This window comes from Thalassophryne amazonica, chromosome 2 (genome assembly GCF_902500255.1).
Source record: "Thalassophryne amazonica chromosome 2, fThaAma1.1, whole genome shotgun sequence".
NCBI classification, from domain to species: Eukaryota; Metazoa; Chordata; class Actinopteri; order Batrachoidiformes; family Batrachoididae; genus Thalassophryne; species Thalassophryne amazonica.
Genome location: NC_047104.1, coordinates 151,611,885 through 151,630,582, shown reverse-complemented (window position 1 = coordinate 151,630,582; position 18,698 = coordinate 151,611,885). Strand labels below are relative to the sequence as shown.

General features: G+C 41.4%; 1 protein-coding gene across 3 annotated transcripts in view; it reads left to right on the top strand.

Moving 5' to 3' along the window:
- Positions 1–17,194: 17,194 nt before the first annotated feature.
- htatip2 (HIV-1 Tat interactive protein 2) overlaps positions 17,195–18,698 on the top strand; it is a 31,555-nt gene continuing 30,051 nt past the window's right edge. For 2 of the 3 annotated variants that reach the window (XM_034159448.1, XM_034159434.1), the window contains exon 1: positions 17,195–17,390. In XM_034159448.1, coding sequence (XP_034015339.1) covers positions 17,293–17,390 — 98 coding nt within the window. In that variant the 5' untranslated portion in view covers positions 17,195–17,292. Of the gene's footprint in view, positions 17,391–17,956; positions 17,962–18,698 lie in introns of all 3 variants that reach the window. The other variant, XM_034159440.1, reaches the window with a different exon arrangement.

The window sequence follows — 18,698 nt, the reverse complement described above, 5'->3', positions numbered from 1 at the left end:
AGAATTTTAAATTCTATTCTAGAATTAACAGGAAGCCAATGAAGAGAGGCCAATATGGGTGAGATATGCTCTCTCCTTCTAGTCCCCGTTAGTACTCTAGCTGCAGCATTTTGAATTAACTGAAGGCTTTTCAGGGAACCTTTAGGACAACCTGATAATAATGAATTACAATAGTCCAGCCTAGAGGAAATAAATGCATGAATTAGTTTTTCAGCATCACTCTGAGACAAGACCTTTCTAATTTTAGAGATATTGTGTAAATGCAAAAAAGCAGTCCTACATATTTGTTTAATATGCGCTTTGAATGACGTATCCTGATCAAAAATGACTCCAAGATTTCTCACAGTATTACTAGAGGTCAGGGTAATGCCATCCAGAGTAAGGATCTGGTTAGACACCATGTTTCTAAGATTTGTGGGGCCAAGTACAATAACTTCAGTTTTATCTGAGTTTAAAAGCAGGAAATTAGAGGTCATCCATGTCTTTATGTCTGTAAGACAATCCTGCAGTTTAGCTAATTGGTGTGTCCTCTGGCTTCATGGATAGATAAAGCTGGGTATCATCTGCGTAACAATGAAAATTTAAGCAATGCCGTCTAATAATACTGCCTAAGGGAAGCATGTATAAAGTGAATAAAATTGGTCCTAGCACAGAACCTTGTGGAACGCCATAATTAACCTTAGTCTGTGAAGAAGACTCCCCATTTACATGAACAAATTGTAATCTATTAGATAAATATGATTCAAACCACCGCAGCGCAGTGCCTTTAATACCTATGGCATGCTCTAATCTCTGTAATAAAATTTTATGGTCAACAGTATCAAAAGCAGCACTGAGGTCTAACAGAACAAGCACAGAGATGAGTCCACTGTCTGAGGCCATAAGAAGATCATTTGTAACCTTCACTAATGCTGTTTCTGTACTATGATGAATTCTAAAACCTGACTGAAACTCTTCAAATAGACCATTCCTCTGCAGATGATCAGTTAGCTGTTTTAAAACTACCCTTTCAAGAATTTTTGAGAGAAAAGGAAGGTTGGAGATTGGCCTATAATTAGCTAAGATAGCTGGGTCAAGTGATGGCTTTTTAAGTAATGGTTTAATTACTGCCACCTTAAAAGCCTGTGGTACATAGCCAACTAATAAAGATAGATTGATCATATTTAAGATTGAAGCATTAAATAATGGTAGGGCTTCCTTGAGCAGCCTGGTAGGAATGGGGTCTAATAGACATGTTGATGGTTTGGATGAAGTAACTAATGAAAATAACTCAGACAGAACAATCTGAGAGAAAGATTCTAACCAAATACCGGCATCACTGAAAGCAGCCAAAGATAACGATACATCTTTGGGATGGTTATGAGTAATTTTTTCTCTAATAGTTAAAATTTTATTAGCAAAGAAAGTCATGAAGTCATTACTAGTTAAAGTTAAAGGAATACTCGGCTCAATAGAGCTCTGACTCTTTGTCAGCCTGGCTACAGTGCTGAAAGGAAACCTGGGGTTGTTCTTATTTTCTTCAATTAGTGATGAGTAGTAAGATGTCCTAGCTTTATGGAGGGCTTTTTTATAGAGCAACAGACTCTTTTTCCAGGCTAAGTGAAGATCTTCTAAATTAGTGAGATGCCATTTCCTCTCCAACCTACGGGTTATCTGCTTTAAGCTGCGAGTTTGTGAGTTATACCATGGAGTCAGGCACTTCTGATTTAAAGCTCTCTTTTTCAGAGGAGCTACAGCATCCAAAGTTGTCTTCAATGAGGATGTAAAACTATTGACGAGATACTCTATCTCACTTACAGAGTTTAGGTAGCTACTCTGCACTGTGTTGGTATATGGCATTAGAGAACATAAAGAAGGAATCATATCCTTAAACCTAGTTACAGCGCTTTCTGAAAGACTTCTAGTGTAATGAAACTTATTCCCCACTGCTGGGTAGTCCATCAGAGTAAATGTAAATGTTATTAAGAAATGATCAGACAGAAGGGAGTTTTCAGGGAATACTGTTAAGTCTTCAATTTCCATACCATAAGTAAGAACAAGCTCTAAGATATGATTAAAGTGGTGGGTGGACTCATTTACATTTTGAGCAAAGCCAATTGAGTCTAATAATAGATTAAATGCAGTGTTGAGGCTGTCATTCTCAGCATCTGTGTGGATGTTAAAATCGCCCATTATAATTATCTTATCTGAGCTAAGCACTAAGTCAGACAAAAGGTCTAAAAATTCACAGAGAAACTCACAGTAACGACCAGGTGGATGATAGATAATAACAAATAAAACTGGTTTTTGGGACTTCCAATTTGGATGGACAAGACTAAGCTTTCAAATGAATTAAAGCTCTGTCTGGGTTTTTGATTAATTAATAAGATGGAATGGAAGATTGCTGCTAATCCTCCACCTCGGCCCGTGCTACGAGCATTCTGGCAGTTAGTGTGACTCGGGAGTGTTGACTCATTTAAACTAACATATTCATCCTGCTGTAACCAGGTTTCTGTAAGGCAGAATAAATCAATATGTTGATCAATTATTATATCATTTACTAACAGGGACTTAGAAGAGAGAGACCTAATGTTTAATAGACCACATTTAACTGTTTTAGTCTGTGCTGCAGTTGAAGGTGCTATATTATTTTTTCTTTTTGAATTTTTATGCTTAAATTGATTTTTGCTGGTTATTGGTGGTCTGGGAGCAGGCACCGTCTCTACGGGGATGGGGTAATGAGGGGATGGCAGGGAGAGAAGCTGCAGAGAGGTGTGTAAGACTACAACTCTGCTTCCTGGTCCCAACCCTGGATAGTCACGGTTTGGAGGATTTAAGAAAATTGGCCAGATTTCTAGAAATGAGAGCTGCTCCATCCAAAGTGGGATGGATGCCGTCTCTCCTAACAAGACCAGGTTTTCCCCAGACGCTTTGCCAATTATCTATGAAGCCCACCTCAAAGTCACAAATGATATTATAGAATCATTGAATAAGAAACAATTTTGTACAGCTCTGTTTGTTGACCTCTCTAAGGCCTTTGACACTGTGGATCATTCCATCTTGAAACAACGATTGTTGAACATTGGTTTGTCAAAGCAAGCAGTGGGTTGGTTTGCGAACTATCTGTCTGACAGAATGCAACGTACACACTTCGGTGGTAGTTTCTCCACAATGTTAAAGGTCTCCTCTGTTGTGCCTCAGGGCTCTGTTTTGGGTCCAATTTTGTTTAGCATTTTTGTGGATGTACTTGGCAGAAATGTCCCTGATACTAAATTCCATTTTCATGCTGAAGACACTGATATTTACTGTTGTGGCTCCACCCTTGCTGAGGCCGTTGGCTTTTTACAGACCACTTTTAACCTTTTGGAACGTCAGCTTGTAAATTTGAAACTCGTTCTTAACATTTCTAAAACTAAATTTCTGATTTTTTCAAATGGCAGGAAGAGACCCGAGTCCCCCCTTAATGTGTTCTCCCTGCAAGGATACACGATTGAGCTAGTGCCTTGCTACAAGTATTTGGGTGTGCTGATTGATGACAGGTTTTCTTTTAAGTCTCATATAGAGAACCTGATAAAAAACTAAAGCTAAAACTGGGGTTTTTAAATCGTAACAGGACATGTTTTAGCTTTGCCGCTAGGAAGAATTTAGTAGCTGCCACCTTTCTTCCTTTATTGGGTTACGGCGACCTTCTTTATATGCATACCCCTGCAAATTGTCTCCAATTTCTGGACTCTGTGTATCATGGTGCCCTGAGGTTTGTTACATGTTGCAAAACCTTCACTCACCATTGTACTTTATATAGCAGAGTTGAGTGGCCCTCCTTGGCTGCACGTCATCTCTCACACTGGCACATTTTTATTTACAAAGCAATCTTAGGTCTACTCCCCCAGTATCTATGTGGCTACATTTTGAGAACCCAGAGCACTTACTCCTTGCGTTCCAGTGATTGCTATTTGCTTAATGTACCCAAAATTCGCACTGAGTTAGGTAAGCAATCCTTCATGTACTTTGCACCTGCTGCCTGGAACTTACTACAGAGAACTTTGAACTTGAGGGAACATCACTTGAGGCAGATAATAGACCCGCTGCTATATGGAGCTAGCTGAGGTGGTTTGGGCATGTGGGAAGGATGCCCAAGGAAGGAGGCCTTCCAGGCACATCCAGCTGGGAGGAGACCCCGGGGAAGACCCAGAGCTACGTGGAGAGATTATATCTCCACATTGGCCTGGGAACACTTCGGTATCCCCCAGTCAGAGGTGGTTAATGTGACTTAGGAAGGGAAGTTTGGGTCCCCTGTTGGAGCTGTCGCCCGCGTGACCCGATCCCAGATAAGCAGTTGAAGATGTATACGTATGTATGTACCCCAGTCAGAACGTCATGATGGAGTGGGCAAAGAAGGAGTTTCATTCAAGAAAACTGATCAAATCTAGGTTTCAGTCTCCCATGTGTGTTCTGGCAAATTGCAGCTGAAATTTCATTATTTATTTTTAAGAAGGCCCTTCTATTTGGAAATCTACATCATAAATCTCAGTTACAGTGACAATTTATTTTGACATGTGTGCAGTAAAGTATGTCCCTTTAGCTTCTCACTTGTTTTCACTTGGGATCACCACAGTGGATGCAAGGTGGACTGATTTATTCATTCTTTTTCTGCTACTTTATCCAGGTCCAGGTAGTGGATAACATCTAGAAGTACAGATGTGTCAGGCTTATTTTTTTAACACTTGCATCTATGACTAATTAGATGGTTCACTGTGCTCTGCATAATCATAAACTGGATTTGTTCGTCCAGATGATAAGACCCCTTTAATGGAATGTTAATCTGATATCAAACTGCCCCTGTCTTAGATATTAGCAAAGTGCTTGAGTTTCCCCCCTTCTGGAGTAATATGAAACACCAATTTTAACTGATGTTGTAATAAATCGTCCCCAATTTCCTCTTTTTGGAATCAGGACACAAATTGTGGACAAAAATAAAGTTCTAAATTGAGTAACGTTCGACAGCCTTTAGTCAACAGGATATTTTGAGTCATTTTTGATAAAGAGAAAAAGACGAGAAACATCCTTGCTGGACACACCGTTTATCTTAAAAGTTGTTTGAACACACTTGAGCATATGTTTACCCTTGTTTTTTTATAAGCAGAATAGTTGTTTGGTGTGTTACGTGTTCAGAAAACCAAAGCCTGTAAGATGTCTTTGCCTTTTGTCAACCCTTCAGGGGGCTTCATTTGTCAAAACCTTCAGACAAAGGCAGCGAGTCCGCTCACATGCAATGAATTCATCAACGCCCCATGTTTCCAACACTCCTGCCACTTGGAACACAAGGCATCGACCCCATCTAATAGAATATGATGGCGCGAGGGATGATCCTTTAAAGATGTCAGCAGTAACAGACAGAAAGTAAAGAGGCCTTAAACTGGCACTCTGCTGAAATGAAATGTCGCCTCTTTGTTCCGGAGCCGCAGGTTCTAATTGGACGTAGCGGGAGGGAGGAAAGCTGCTGCTGAGCTCCTGTCTGTTGCACCTGTTGAGTCATTGTCTCGCGCATTGATCAGACTAGAAGTCGCAGGAAGAAGGCTTATGTCTCAGTTGGTGCGTGGCAGAAACGTGGTTCAATTTCCTCTTACAGCTCCACCGCTGGAGATGGAAATACCAATAAGTGGTCAATTGGCTATTGATTAGCATGCACTAAAGTATATATGGATTATAAAGAAATGGTTGGCACTGCTTTGGTCTCATTCTTCACACTTCAATCACAGTTCTGAATGTTCTGTACATTGCGTAATAAGTATGACAATGTCTCCGTATTCCCACAAGTGGACACACACACTTTGACTCTTTGTCCATCTCATGCTTGGCCTGGTTCACACTCGAATGAAAAAAGAAAATGCACACATGAACACATGACTTCAAGATAGTTCCACTATTTCATTCTGTCTCCTGAACACTGAGCTAAAAACACTGGTGGGCATCTGCAGCACTGATCATCCACAAGCTGCCGAACAGTCCTGTTTCAAACTATTACATTTATATTTTCGAGTTCAGGCTGAATCTGGTCCTGGTCCACCTGCACCTCAGGCCAGAAAAGCACCCAGTGACCATGTGAGACATCAGCATCAATTTGACCAGTTAACGCTCAGCCTCGGCTCGTGTGTCATACATCACACTGACAAAGTGAGGAACCTTGGGGTAAGTTTTGATCCTACGTTGTCCTTTGACCTCCACACTAGAGATATTACGAGGACTGCTTTCTTCCACCTGCGAAATATAGCGACGATTCGTCCCATCCTGTCTATGGCTGATGCTGAGACCCTGATCCATGTATTCATCTCTTCTAGATTGGACTACTGCAATGTTCTATTTTCTGGTTTACCGCAGTCCAGCATTAGGGGTCTCCAATTGGTTCAAAATGCTGCAGCCAGACTTTTGACACGAAGCAGAAAGTTCGACCACATTACACCCATTTTGGCATCTCTTCACTGGCTTCCTGTCCCAGTGAGATCAGATTTTAAGTTTCTCCTATTAGTCTATAAAACTGTTCATGGACTGGCACCTCCCTACCTAGTTGACCAAATTAAACCCTACACTGTAAAACGCAATGAGTTAGTTGAACTCAAATCATTTGAGCAACCCATTTGAGTTTGCCAACTTAAATTTGCAAAAATTTAATTAAGGTTTTAGTAACTTAACAATTTCTAGTTAATTAAACTTATGTAAATCTAGTTTGTTTTTCAGTAAAAAAAAAAAGTGACAAATAAATTTCTGCCTAACAAATTGCACTATATTTTGGATTACATTTTTGATGCATTCTTTGGTTTACTTGTTGACAATAATCTGCTTTCTAAAAAAAAAAAAATCTAAAAGGACTACAACAGAATGAAAAATGCTAAATGGTAGCCCATGAACAGAACTTGCAGTTTTTCATAATGGTATAAACTCAATTAAAATGAGTGAATGGAATGCACTGGAAATACATCGCCAACATTTAAATGCCCCAAAACTTTAAAGGAACTGAGTTGGTATGACAACAACTCATTTTTGAGTTAGTTTAATTAATAGAAATGAGTGACTCTAATTTTTTTCAAAGTTTGAGTTACATTAACTTAATGATTGTATTAAAATGGAGTGTTCGGTATAATGGTGATATCTACCGACCTGGGCTCTGTGTTCTCAGGGTGCAGGACTAGGACTTAATGCTGACAAACTATACTGTATTTGTTGTCTTTCTGATGCCTGATTCTGTTTTTCTTTTCTCTCTGTTTGAGGTGCGGCTCCATCCAGAAATGTGTGTGGTCTCTGTTCCGGAAACCCTCCTGTCAACATTTCTTGTATATTCATTTTGTGGATTGCTTTGTAATTTATGTCTGTAGCATGGTCCAAGCAGATTTTTTTTCAGTTGTATGTACACAATGCCCTTGTGTACTTTATGTTATTAAATGGTTTAGTAATCTTTTGCTGTGACTCTGAAAAATGATGCCCACCTCTTCCACCATTCGGATGATTTCGTGGCTTTTCAGTCGTGTGACTATCCGAGAAATTGTGGATGAGGTGAGCATGTCACAACATGTCCTGTGAGACGTCAACACGAAGGCGCTTTTGCTCCGTCAGCAGCTTCGTGCCGAAGCCATCAGCATGAATTTCACCGCCACTCTTTTCATGGCCAAATCTTTATTAAAGTGCTGATGTCCACCTCTTCCGCAATTTCTCGGATAGTCACACGACGGTCCCGCATCACCACAGTGTTCACTTTGGAAATGATCTGGTCATTTCAGCATGTTGATGGCTCTCCACCGTTGTGCGGACGTCTTTAAACCGGTTGTACCGCTCCTTAATCTGTGTGATGTCCAAAGCATTGTCACCAAAAGCCGTCTGAATAATCCAAATGGTTTCCACCTGGCTGTCACCCAGTTTCTGGCAAAATTTGATGCAGTCGCGCTGCTCCAGTCGTTCCGCCATTTTCCTTGCAAAGAAAATCCGATGAGAGACTCCACCCATCCTCACACAAAGGCTACTTACAAGCAAATGACGCAATCGACAGGCGTGAAAAAATTCACGCATGCGCACGAAGGTTCAAGGTTGGCTCATGCAAGCACACATGATTCAAATCCATCAGGTTTTTGCAAAATATAAAAAGGTCGGATACTTTTCTAACAGACCTCGTAAATAGCAAAATAAAAAAACTGTCAAGAAAATGGGGTGCTTTTAGTGACAGGGGCATGAAAAAAAAACATGAGACTGAGCTGGTTGGTCCATACTGACATTCAATCCATCTGCCCATTCTCTTCCGATCTCTGATATCGACAAGGCATTTTCATCTACCCAAATCCCTTTTCTTTCCCATTATGATGCTCAGTTTGAAATTTAGCAAACCGTCTTCACCACATCCAGAAGCCTAAATGCACCGAGTTACTGCCATGTGATTAGATATTTGTGTGAACATGCAATTGAAAAGGTGTACCTAATAAAGTGGCCAATGAGTGTATATATATATTTCCACTTTTATTTTTCAGCCGGATTTCATTGAGGATGGAATTAGAACTGCCAAGATATGGGAAACCAGCTTCTCAAATGAACTTGCAGGCCTCGAGGCCTCACAGCTTTAGCACGCTGTGGGTGTTGTCTGTCAGGTGTTTACGGAGGCTGCAAGTTCTCAGGATGTCAGCGGTTGATGTTGTCTGATTCTGACCCCCAGACTCAGAAAAAAAAAAAATTCACATCTTCGGAACATATTATAGAATTTTTACAGAAGACAAAAAAAAAAAACAGTAGGGGAGCGAAGGTTCTCGATTAATTTACAGGTCAAGTGTGAAGCGTCCAGGATGAAGATCAGCACCTCCAAATCCAAGGCCATGGTTCTCGACCGGAAAAAGGTGCTTTGCCCTCTTCAGGTCGGTGGAGTGTCCTTGCCTCAAGTGGAGGAGTTTAAGTATCTCGGGGTCTTGTTTACGAGTGAGGGACGGATGGAGCGTGAGATCGATAGACGGGTCGGTGCAGCATCTGCAGTGATGCGGTCGCTGTATCGGGCCATTGTGGTGAAGAGAGAGCTGAGTAGGGGGGAAAAGCTCTCGATTTACCGATTGATCTATGTTCCGATCCTCACCTATGGTCATGAGATTTGGCTCATGACCGAAAGAACGAGATCGCGAGTACAAGCGACCGAGATGAGTTTCCTCCACAGAGTGGCTGGGTGCTCCCTTAGAGATAGGGTGAGGAGCTCGGTCACTCGGGAGGAGCTCGGAGTCGAGCCGCTGCTCCTCCATGTCGAAAGGAGTCAGTTGAGGTGGCTCGGGCATCTTTTCCGGATGCCCCCTGGACGCCTCGCTGGAGAGGTGTTCCGGGCACGTCCCATTGGGAGGAGGGAAGACCCAGGACACGCTGGAGGGACTACATCTCTCAGCTGGCTTGGGAACACCTTGGGGTTCCCCTGGAGGAGCTGGGGGAGGTGTGTGTGGATCAGGAGGTCTGGGCGGCTTTGCTTGAGCTGCTGCCCCCGCGAACCGACTCCGGATAAAGCGGAAGAAAATGGATGGATGGATGGATGGATGTTTTTATTGATTCAGTGAAGAAACTGATGGCAGACGAGGTTTTAACTGATCACAACATTTATAGATTGAGAAAACACGTCCAGAATGTGCACTGAGGAGGGAGGAGTCTAACATGGTTTTATACATAACTGCTCCTGAACTAATCAAACACAGATGTTTTAATCTGATTTTTCTGCAGGAGACTCAGTGATTTTTGTAATGACAGACTGGAGATGTGCTTTTTAACCATTTTAAACATTCCAGTACTCTTTTCCAGAAATTTTACTCCACAATCACATGAAATAAAAGGGCTGGTCGCAGGTCGATCGTTGATGGTCAGAGTGATTTATGAGAGTTTTATCAAGGTTTTTATTAACGCCTACGCTCCTACCTGTCCTGACAGAGTTCAAAATTTAAATAAGATTGGCTGCTTTTTAAGTAGCTGTAACTAAAGAGGGGAGGAGATTTTAATTGCACAGAAAATGATCAGATGGACAGGAATCACCTTGAACCTGACGCTGCTTCTAAAACAGCAATGAAGCAGCTGATAATTGATCAGACTTTGACTGATATTCAGAAACATTTCTATGATAGACAAAAACAGTCCACATGCCTTCTTCTGCTCTGTATTTCAGAGAGCACAGGTGTTGTGGTTAGGGGTCTGGACAGGACGGGACCATTACAGGCGATGGACTCATGCTAGGAGCAAGGACGAGAACGGGTTGTGAACAAAAAGATGATGAGTTGCAGGTGTTCCTCGGCTCTGCAGCACGCCACCTGGAGGGAAAACAGACAAACAACACACAAGAGAACACAGAAGGGGAAGGAAGGGGAGAGAGGCAGACAAAGGCAGCCCATGACAGTAGGTATGATTTTTAAATCTCAGAAGCAGTGGTGGGATTTTAGGAAAGTGCAAATCAAGTAGGGTCATCGTTGAATCCATGAGGGCTCTGGAGAGACACACTGTGGATCTACTGGCTGTTCTAGAGTTCAGAGGAAATTGGGAACATTTTGAAATCTTCCAACCTAAAAAGGTTTGTCTAAAAAGTGCGGTCCAGTTTCCAGAATGCTGCCATCACAGACTCGTCAACCAGGTTTTTCTTTGGCTTGGAGAAGAAGAATGGACAGAGAAGTTTCATCCACGGCCTGAAGTCAGTGACGGGGGGGCTTCTGATTGAATCCAGTCAGATAGAAGAGTGGTCCAGTTCTACCATGACTTGTACAGCAATGAGGACAACAACCATAGGGACATTCTGGGCTCCTTTCATCAGAACCTTCCCAGAGTGTCTGAAGACACTAATGAGAAGCTTGGTGGTCCACTGAGCATGGATGAACTGGATGTAGCTAGGTGTGGAATGCACGGAGTGTGTGTGAAATGATCACCATTTTATCAGGGAGTGTTCAGAGCATGGATTCTTTTTAAATGGACCCTATTAGAACCTGCAGCCTCTCCAATGGCTTCTGCAGGAACCGTTGACCTACAGTGAAAGACTGGACCTACAGCATCCAAACAGGCTGGGCCTCACTGTCAGACTGTGTGAGAGGAGAACAGTCATTTTGAAACGGGTGCTGGATGCTGTAGGGTCTGACTTTCTGAATCAAGGCAGTGGCATCACTTACTGGTGTTCAAACTGAACAATATGCAAGAATTATGTTGGACTGTCTTTGGAGGTGAAGATGACCAAGAGGAGAACATCAATAACCTTAGTCAGGGCCTCGGTCAGGGAGGTGACCAAGAACCTGATGCCAACCTCTGTGTAGCAGGATGAAGGTCCTGGGTCCTGATTGAAAAGACATTCCCGCTAGCTTGGCTAACAGGGAATTCCCCTTTGGCTGACCGTAGAGGAATGGTCTTTAGTGCGAGCTGTTCGGGGTTCAATCCCACCGCCGTCCCGTCCACAAAGGTCCTACAGTCATATCTATCAGAGTTCCAGCTTGAGCACCTTCTTGTGCCTCAACTGTAATGCAGTGGTGGGTGGATCGATCCAAATATCGATAATATTGATACCAACGTTGGTATTGATTGATACCAGCGTAATGAGATCGATACTTTAGTTTCTGTTTCCTGTATGCACTGCCGCACTTAGAAAAGAACGGCGCTGAACAGGACAAATTTTGTATTTCTTGAACACACATTGTACTTGTTTTATAACATTTGTTGTGGAGTGATAATTTTGTACATTTTGTTTATTTAAGAAAAAAAAAATCCAGAAAAGAAGTGCAATAGAAAAAAAAAAATTTTGTATTCACCCTATTGAAATATCCCATAATCCCTTGCGCACCAGAGAGTCACTGCAGTCTAAACAACATGGAGAAGCCACATGACAACAATTGCAAATGAACATTATACTACCAAAGCGTACATTTTTATGCTTTTCATCACGTTAATAAGAGGCTGCTGCATGAGACCCTGAAAACTTGCTCAAACACATAGTCCAAATAATCTGTGTCTGCTACATTTAATCTGCGTGGAATTTAATAAACGCAAACTGAATTTCAAACATCTTATATATTTTACTCTGGAACAAACTGGACAAACAGTGTTGTAAAGGACAATAAGCAGGACGTTAAAGAGCAAACTTCACTTTCCCGCAGAACGACATGAACAGGAAGCGATCGCAGCTCACAGCCATTCTCACTGAAAATAACGGCGAAACAACCTGAGCTTCTCGCATATTTACATAAAACAAACACAATAACAACATCTATAAACCCAGACAATATATTCACAAGAGTTTTTGGCACAATATACAAAGAGTTTTATGTTGCGATGTTAATGCTGTTGTCTGTGTGCAGCAGTTAAAGTGCAGCCTGATCAGAGCGTCTCAATGCATTTCTCACTTTTACTAACATCTCACAGAACGGCGACCTCTCCAAAGTTTTGCGAGATTTTGCGGGATTTCAATCAATCAATCAATCAATCAATCAATTTTTTTTTTATATAGCGCCCAATCACAACAAACAGTTGCCCCAAGGCGCTTTATATTGTAAGGCAAGGCCATACAATAATTATGTAAAACCCCAACGGTCAAAACGACCCCCTGTGAGCAAGCACTTGGCTACAGTGGGAAGGAAAAACTCCCTTTTAACAGGAAGAAACCTCCAGCAGAACCAGGCTCAGGGAGGGGCAGTCTTCTGCTAGGACTGGCTGGGGCTGAGGGAGAGAACCAGGAAAAAGACATGCTGTGGAGGGGAGCAGAGATCGATCACTAATGATTAAATGCAGAGTGGTGCATACAGAGCAAAAAGAGAAAGAAACAGTGCATCATGGGAACCCCCCAGCAGTCTACGTCTATAGCAGCATAACTAAGGGATGGTTCAGGGTCACCTGATCCAGCCCTAACTATAAGCTTTAGCAAAAAGGAAAGTTTTAAGCCTAATCTTAAAAGTAGAGAGGGTGTCTGTCTCCCTGATCTGAATTGGGAGCTGGTTCCACAGGAGAGGAGCCTGAAAGCTGAAGGCTCTGCCTCCCATTCTACTCTTACAAACCCTAGGAACTACAAGTAAGCCTGCAGTCTGAGAGGGAAGCACTCTATTGGGGTGATATGGTACTATGAGGTCCCTAAGATAAGATGGGACCTGATTATTCAAAACCTTATAAGTAAGAAGAAGAATTTTAAATTCTATTCTAGAATTAACAGGAAGCCAATGAAGAGAGGCCAATATGGGTGAGATATGCTCTCTCCTTCTAGTCCCCGTTAGAACTCTAGCTGCAGCATTTTGAATTAACTGAAGGCTTTTCAGGGAACTTTTAGGACAACCTGATAATAATTAATTACAATAGTCCAGTCTAGAGGAAATAAATGCATGAATTAGTTTTTCAGCATCACTCTGAGACAAGACCTTTCTAATTTTAGAGATATTGCGTAAATGCAAAAAAGCAGTCCTACATATTTGTTTAATATGCGCTTTGAATGACATATCCTGATCAAAAATGACTCCAAGATTTCTCACAGTATTACTAGAGGTCAGGGTAATGCCATCCAGAGTAAGGATCTGGTTAGACACCATGTTTCTAAGATTTGTGGGGCCAAGTACAATAACTTCAGTTTTATCTGAGTTTAAAAGCAGGAAATTAGAGGTCATCCATGTCTTTATGTCTGTAAGACAATCCTGCAGTTTAGCTAATTGGTGTGTGTCCTCTGGCTTCATGGATAGATAAAGCTGGGTATCGTCTGCGTAACAATGAAAATTTAAGCAATACCGTCTAATAATACTGCCTAAGGGAAGCATGTATAAAGTGAATAAAATTGGTCCTAGCACAGAACCTTGTGGAACTCCATAATTAACTTTAGTCTGTGAAGAAGATTCCCCATTTACATGAACAAATTGTAATCTATTAGACAAATATGATTCAAACCACCGCAGCACAGTACCTTTAATACCTATGGCATGCTCTAATCTCTGTAATAAAATTTTATGGTCAACAGTATCAAAAGCAGCACTGAGGTCTAACAGAACAAGCACAGAGATGAGTCCACTGTCCGAGGCCATAAGAAGATCATTTGCAACCTTCACTAATGCTGTTTCTGTACTATGATGAATTCTAAAACCTGACTGAAACTTAGACCTGGTCCTCCGTCATATGTGCGTTGCCTGGACAGTCGAGCGCCCTGTAGCTGTAGACCATAGGGTGATCCTTGAAATCACCCTATCAGCTTTTAAATGAATTTTTCGTGGGTGCATCTATCACTTCCTGAGGAAGACTATTCCACCAGGTACCTACTCGTTGAGTGAAGAAGTACCATCTCTTATCTGTTTGGCTGTACATCTTCCTCAGCTTCTTATCATGGCCTCTGGTTCTTCTGTCCTCCTCCAATGGTGGTAAACATGAGTCCACATCATATTCGCCTGTGAGGTACTTGTATGTGTTAATCAGGTCTCCTCTCAGTCTCCTGTATACATATACTTTCTTAACCTCTGCTCGTAAGAGAAATCCCCGAGTCCTGGCACCCTCTTAATTGCTCTTCTCTGCACCTTCTCTATTTCCTCGGCTAGCTTCCACATATGCGGTGATCAAACAGGTGCTGCATACTCCAAGTGAGATCTTATCATTGTCTTATACAGTATCTTGAACATGGTTTTGGCCATATAGTTGAATGACCTCCACAATATTCCTATCACTTGGTTTGCCTTTTTGACTATCATGCTGATATGGTAATCAAAGTTAAGGGAAGCGTCTACATATACACCTAGGTCCTTCTCACACTCTGACTTGGCTAACTCCACCTTTATGTTCCCATCTATCATGTAATACCTGTAATCTGGATGATTAGCACCCACTTGTAAGATGGTACATTTCTTGAGATGGAAGCACAACTGCCACCAGTTTGCCCAGTCTTGTAGTTTCTCCAGATCTTCTTGGATTTTGTCACAGTCTTCTGTATTCTCAACTCTATGATATATTTTTGTGTCATCTGCAAACAACTTAATTGGGCACACAGTTTCACTTGGCATATCATTAATAAAGATTGTGAAAAGCATCGGACCCAAGACACTCCCTTGTGGAATGCCACTGGTTACCTCTGCCCAGTCTGACTCTGCTCCATTTATTATAACCCGCTGTTGGCGACTTGACAAGAATGCTTCAATCCAAGAGTATATCTTCCCCGTAATCTTATTGCTGAATATCTTTTTCAGCAAGCATTGATGGGGAACGGAGTCAAAAGCTTTTTGAAAGTCCAAGTATGCAATATCAACTCCTATCCCTTCATCCAATGATTGCGAACAAAATTCAATCGTCTCCAGAAGCTGTCACAATTGATCGGCCTGCCATAAACCCACGTTGGTGTGGACTGAACAAGTCATTTTCCATCATGTGTTTCACTACTTGATCACGTACACAGCCCTCCATTACTTTGAATAACTGATGTCAGGCTGACTGGTCTATAATTTCCAGCATCAGTTTTTGCACCTTTCTTGGGGGGAGATGGGCCACCAACCAGTCTCTTGGGAGCACCCCCTCATTTAGTGAAGAATGGTATAACAAGCTTAGTTGGTGTGATAAAGAAGGTGCCAGTTCCTTCAGAAGCCTAGGGTGTAAACCATCAGGTCCAGGTGACTTGCTGGATTTTAATTTGTTCAGTTTCTTCTGTATTTCTTCATCAGTGATCTGGAAGGTGTCCAGCTCCATTATTCCCTCTTGGTCATTGATGCTGGGGACGTTGGTAAGGTCCTCCTTTGTGAAGACACTTGTAAAGAACTTGTTCAGAACCTGGGTCTTTTCCTGATCAGTCTTGGTAAGAGTGCCATTTTCCATATACAAGTTAGATACTGATTGTCTAGTCTTAGTTTTGAACGAACATACTTCCAGAAAAGTTTTGGGTTTATCTTTGTGTTCATTGCAACTGACTTTTCAAATTCTCTAACTGCCTTCCGAGTGGCCCACCTAGCTTGATTTCTGGCTCTTTCATATTTCTTTCTGGCCTCATCAGTTCGCAACTCCTGCAGTTTTGTCCATGCTTTATGCTTGCAACGTATTGAACGGATGGTTCCCCGGTTTAACCACAGGTGTCTGCCTGCCTCTGATGTTGTATGCTTCTTCAATGGTACATGTTCCTCCATAGCCTGCTTCATTTTCTCAAGAAAAATCTGCCATCTCTCTTCAGTACTTCTATTCTTAAACAAGGTGCCCCAGTCATAGTTGAGGGATTTGTTCATTTTGTCAAAGTCTACGTTCTCATATTGGTGGCGAGTTGCCACAGTATCAGCCACTTCAATGTAACACCTCAATTTGATGTTGATCACTGCATGATCACTCTTACAAAGTGGTGTGCTACTAGTCACCTGCTCCACCAGTGATTCCTCATTAGTAAAAATAAGATCTAAAATGTTTTGAGTTTGATTTGGTCTATGTCGTGTAGGGAATTCAACATGCTGGTACAGGAGGGAATCATTGACAGCATCAATAAATGATGAGGCACTTTGGCAGTAGCTGCCTACTAGACGTGGGCGATACCGGGAATTTTGTTATTGATCCGATACCAAGTAAATACAGACCCAGTATCGCCGATATTGATACGATACCGATACTTTTTCATAATTAAACTTCATAGATCCAAAGAATCCAAAAGACCAAGGATAGAATTTCGCCAAACATTGTACGTGACAACAAAATACTTTATTATCACAATCAACATTTAAAAAAAAAAAAAAAATCATTCAACACAACTTAAAACAAAATCTCCTGAGGTAGAGGGTTGACAAACCACAATACAAGGGTGCGCTGCTCCGTGTTGTGTGACGCAGCGCAGCGCTGCTCTTACAGAGAGTAGACTTTGATGAATCTGTGTGTGCAGCAGTCAGTGCGCGTGGGAGAGAAAAAAAGCTTGAGTATTGATCTTTTTTCACGAGGATCGTTCAATATCAATACCAGCGTTGGTATCGATATTATCGATATTAGGATCGATCCGCCCACCTTGTACGCCTTTGGTTTCTGCATTGCTGTAGAGTGTATAGCCATCCATTGCCAGCTCGTATTTTGTGGTGTTGTATCTCTGATTTTTGGGGTTAACTTCAGTAATAACAACTACATTAGGTTTTTCATTGCTCACTCTCTCCTGGAATTCATGCCTTTTATTAACGATACTATCAGCATTGGTGTACTTTACTAAAAAGAAATAGTATTACCGTAAAGTCGAGTGTAGGCGCGCACTCGGCGCAGTCACTTTCGCGGTTCTTCTGCGTGTCGTTGAACCAGGAAGAGAGCAGAGAACGTTGGACTGTTCGCTGATATCTCATCTAAATATCTGTGATATTTAGTGATATCTGATGTAATATTGCTGGTTCCATGCTGGGCAAAGCCACCGCGTTTATTACCGCTGTAGTCGCTGTCGTTGTTGTGGTCTTAACGTATCTGGAGGATTCTGATCCGGTTCTGTCGACCAGGTAAAGACCGTCCAACCTCCCTATTTATGGATAAATGCAGCTTCTGTGTAATCGGCGAAGATTTATGGCCGTTTTAGGGTGTGTGATCGTCCGAATGTTATTTTCCTCCTGCTCGTCTATTTACAGCTTTTGAGAGCGACAGTCTGCCGATTTAAATTTCCTGACTTTTCTGGAAAGCATATGAGTTTTACAAGACAGTGTTATTAGTTTGTCAAATTGTTTGTCTCTTAAGTCATTTTTTTTTTTCTCGAATTCTTCCCTTAAAATGCCCACAGAGCCTCGTTACAGTGGCGGTGCGAGTCCATTCCAACTGGGGGGTCAGGGCAGCTCAACTAGAGTGCCTTAATAGAGAGAGTGGCAACATGAGGAGTCGGAAAAAAATCGGCCACGTGACTCGTAGTGCCATCTTGGGTTCAAAATAGCGTTTGCTGTTAATGTGTCTGCATGTAAATCCAGCTATTTTGTTTATTTATTTACCAAAAATGCCGGGTTGGTGTGCATTTGGAGGCACAAATGGACACAACGAGGGCTTCAAAAATGTACAGATTCCCTTCAGATCCGAATAGAAAAAAAATGTGAGAAAATAAAGTCAGCTCTGTGGGATGCAAGCTGACATTGTCAAAGTTTTGAGAGGTAAATTTATTATTCTGTCCCATGTACAGTAAAACTCACCTAAATCGTCATTATATAAACCAGATCACGGTTTATTCTAAGGATTTTTTTACAACTGCACAAGCCCTAAGGTTGATGTTGATATGACTCTTACCAAAGACACATAAGACAGCCAATGAGGTGCACTTACTTGAACATTGGTTTAAATGCTACTATGCTAGCCACACTTAAGTTAACTTTATTTTAGGTTTGTGTTGTTGTAACTTGAGGTTTATGATCTTGTACGTCTGGTATGACCCCTAGATTATGGGTTTTTGCTTCTTTTGCTCATTGAGGTTTATAATGTCAAAAGCAATAATGGTTGATAATCCTAATTGTTTAAGTAATAAGTAACAATTGCATGGTTTATAAAGTATGAAGTAGTTAGAAGTAATATCTAAGTTATTAATAAATATTAAGTACGTTTGAATTACATTGTAAATTTAATGAAAATAAAAATACATTGTTGTTGAGTGATCAGTGACTTCTGTTGTGGTTCAATATTAACATCAACTCTTTTCATCATGGCAATTTTGGAAAATTAAGCAAAATGTGAAAAAAATATGTAAAAAGTTTGTATTTACAATTGCACAAATTTGGATTTACAACCGCACATTTTCAATTTACAGCTGCACAAAAGGGGTACAAGTGCATGTT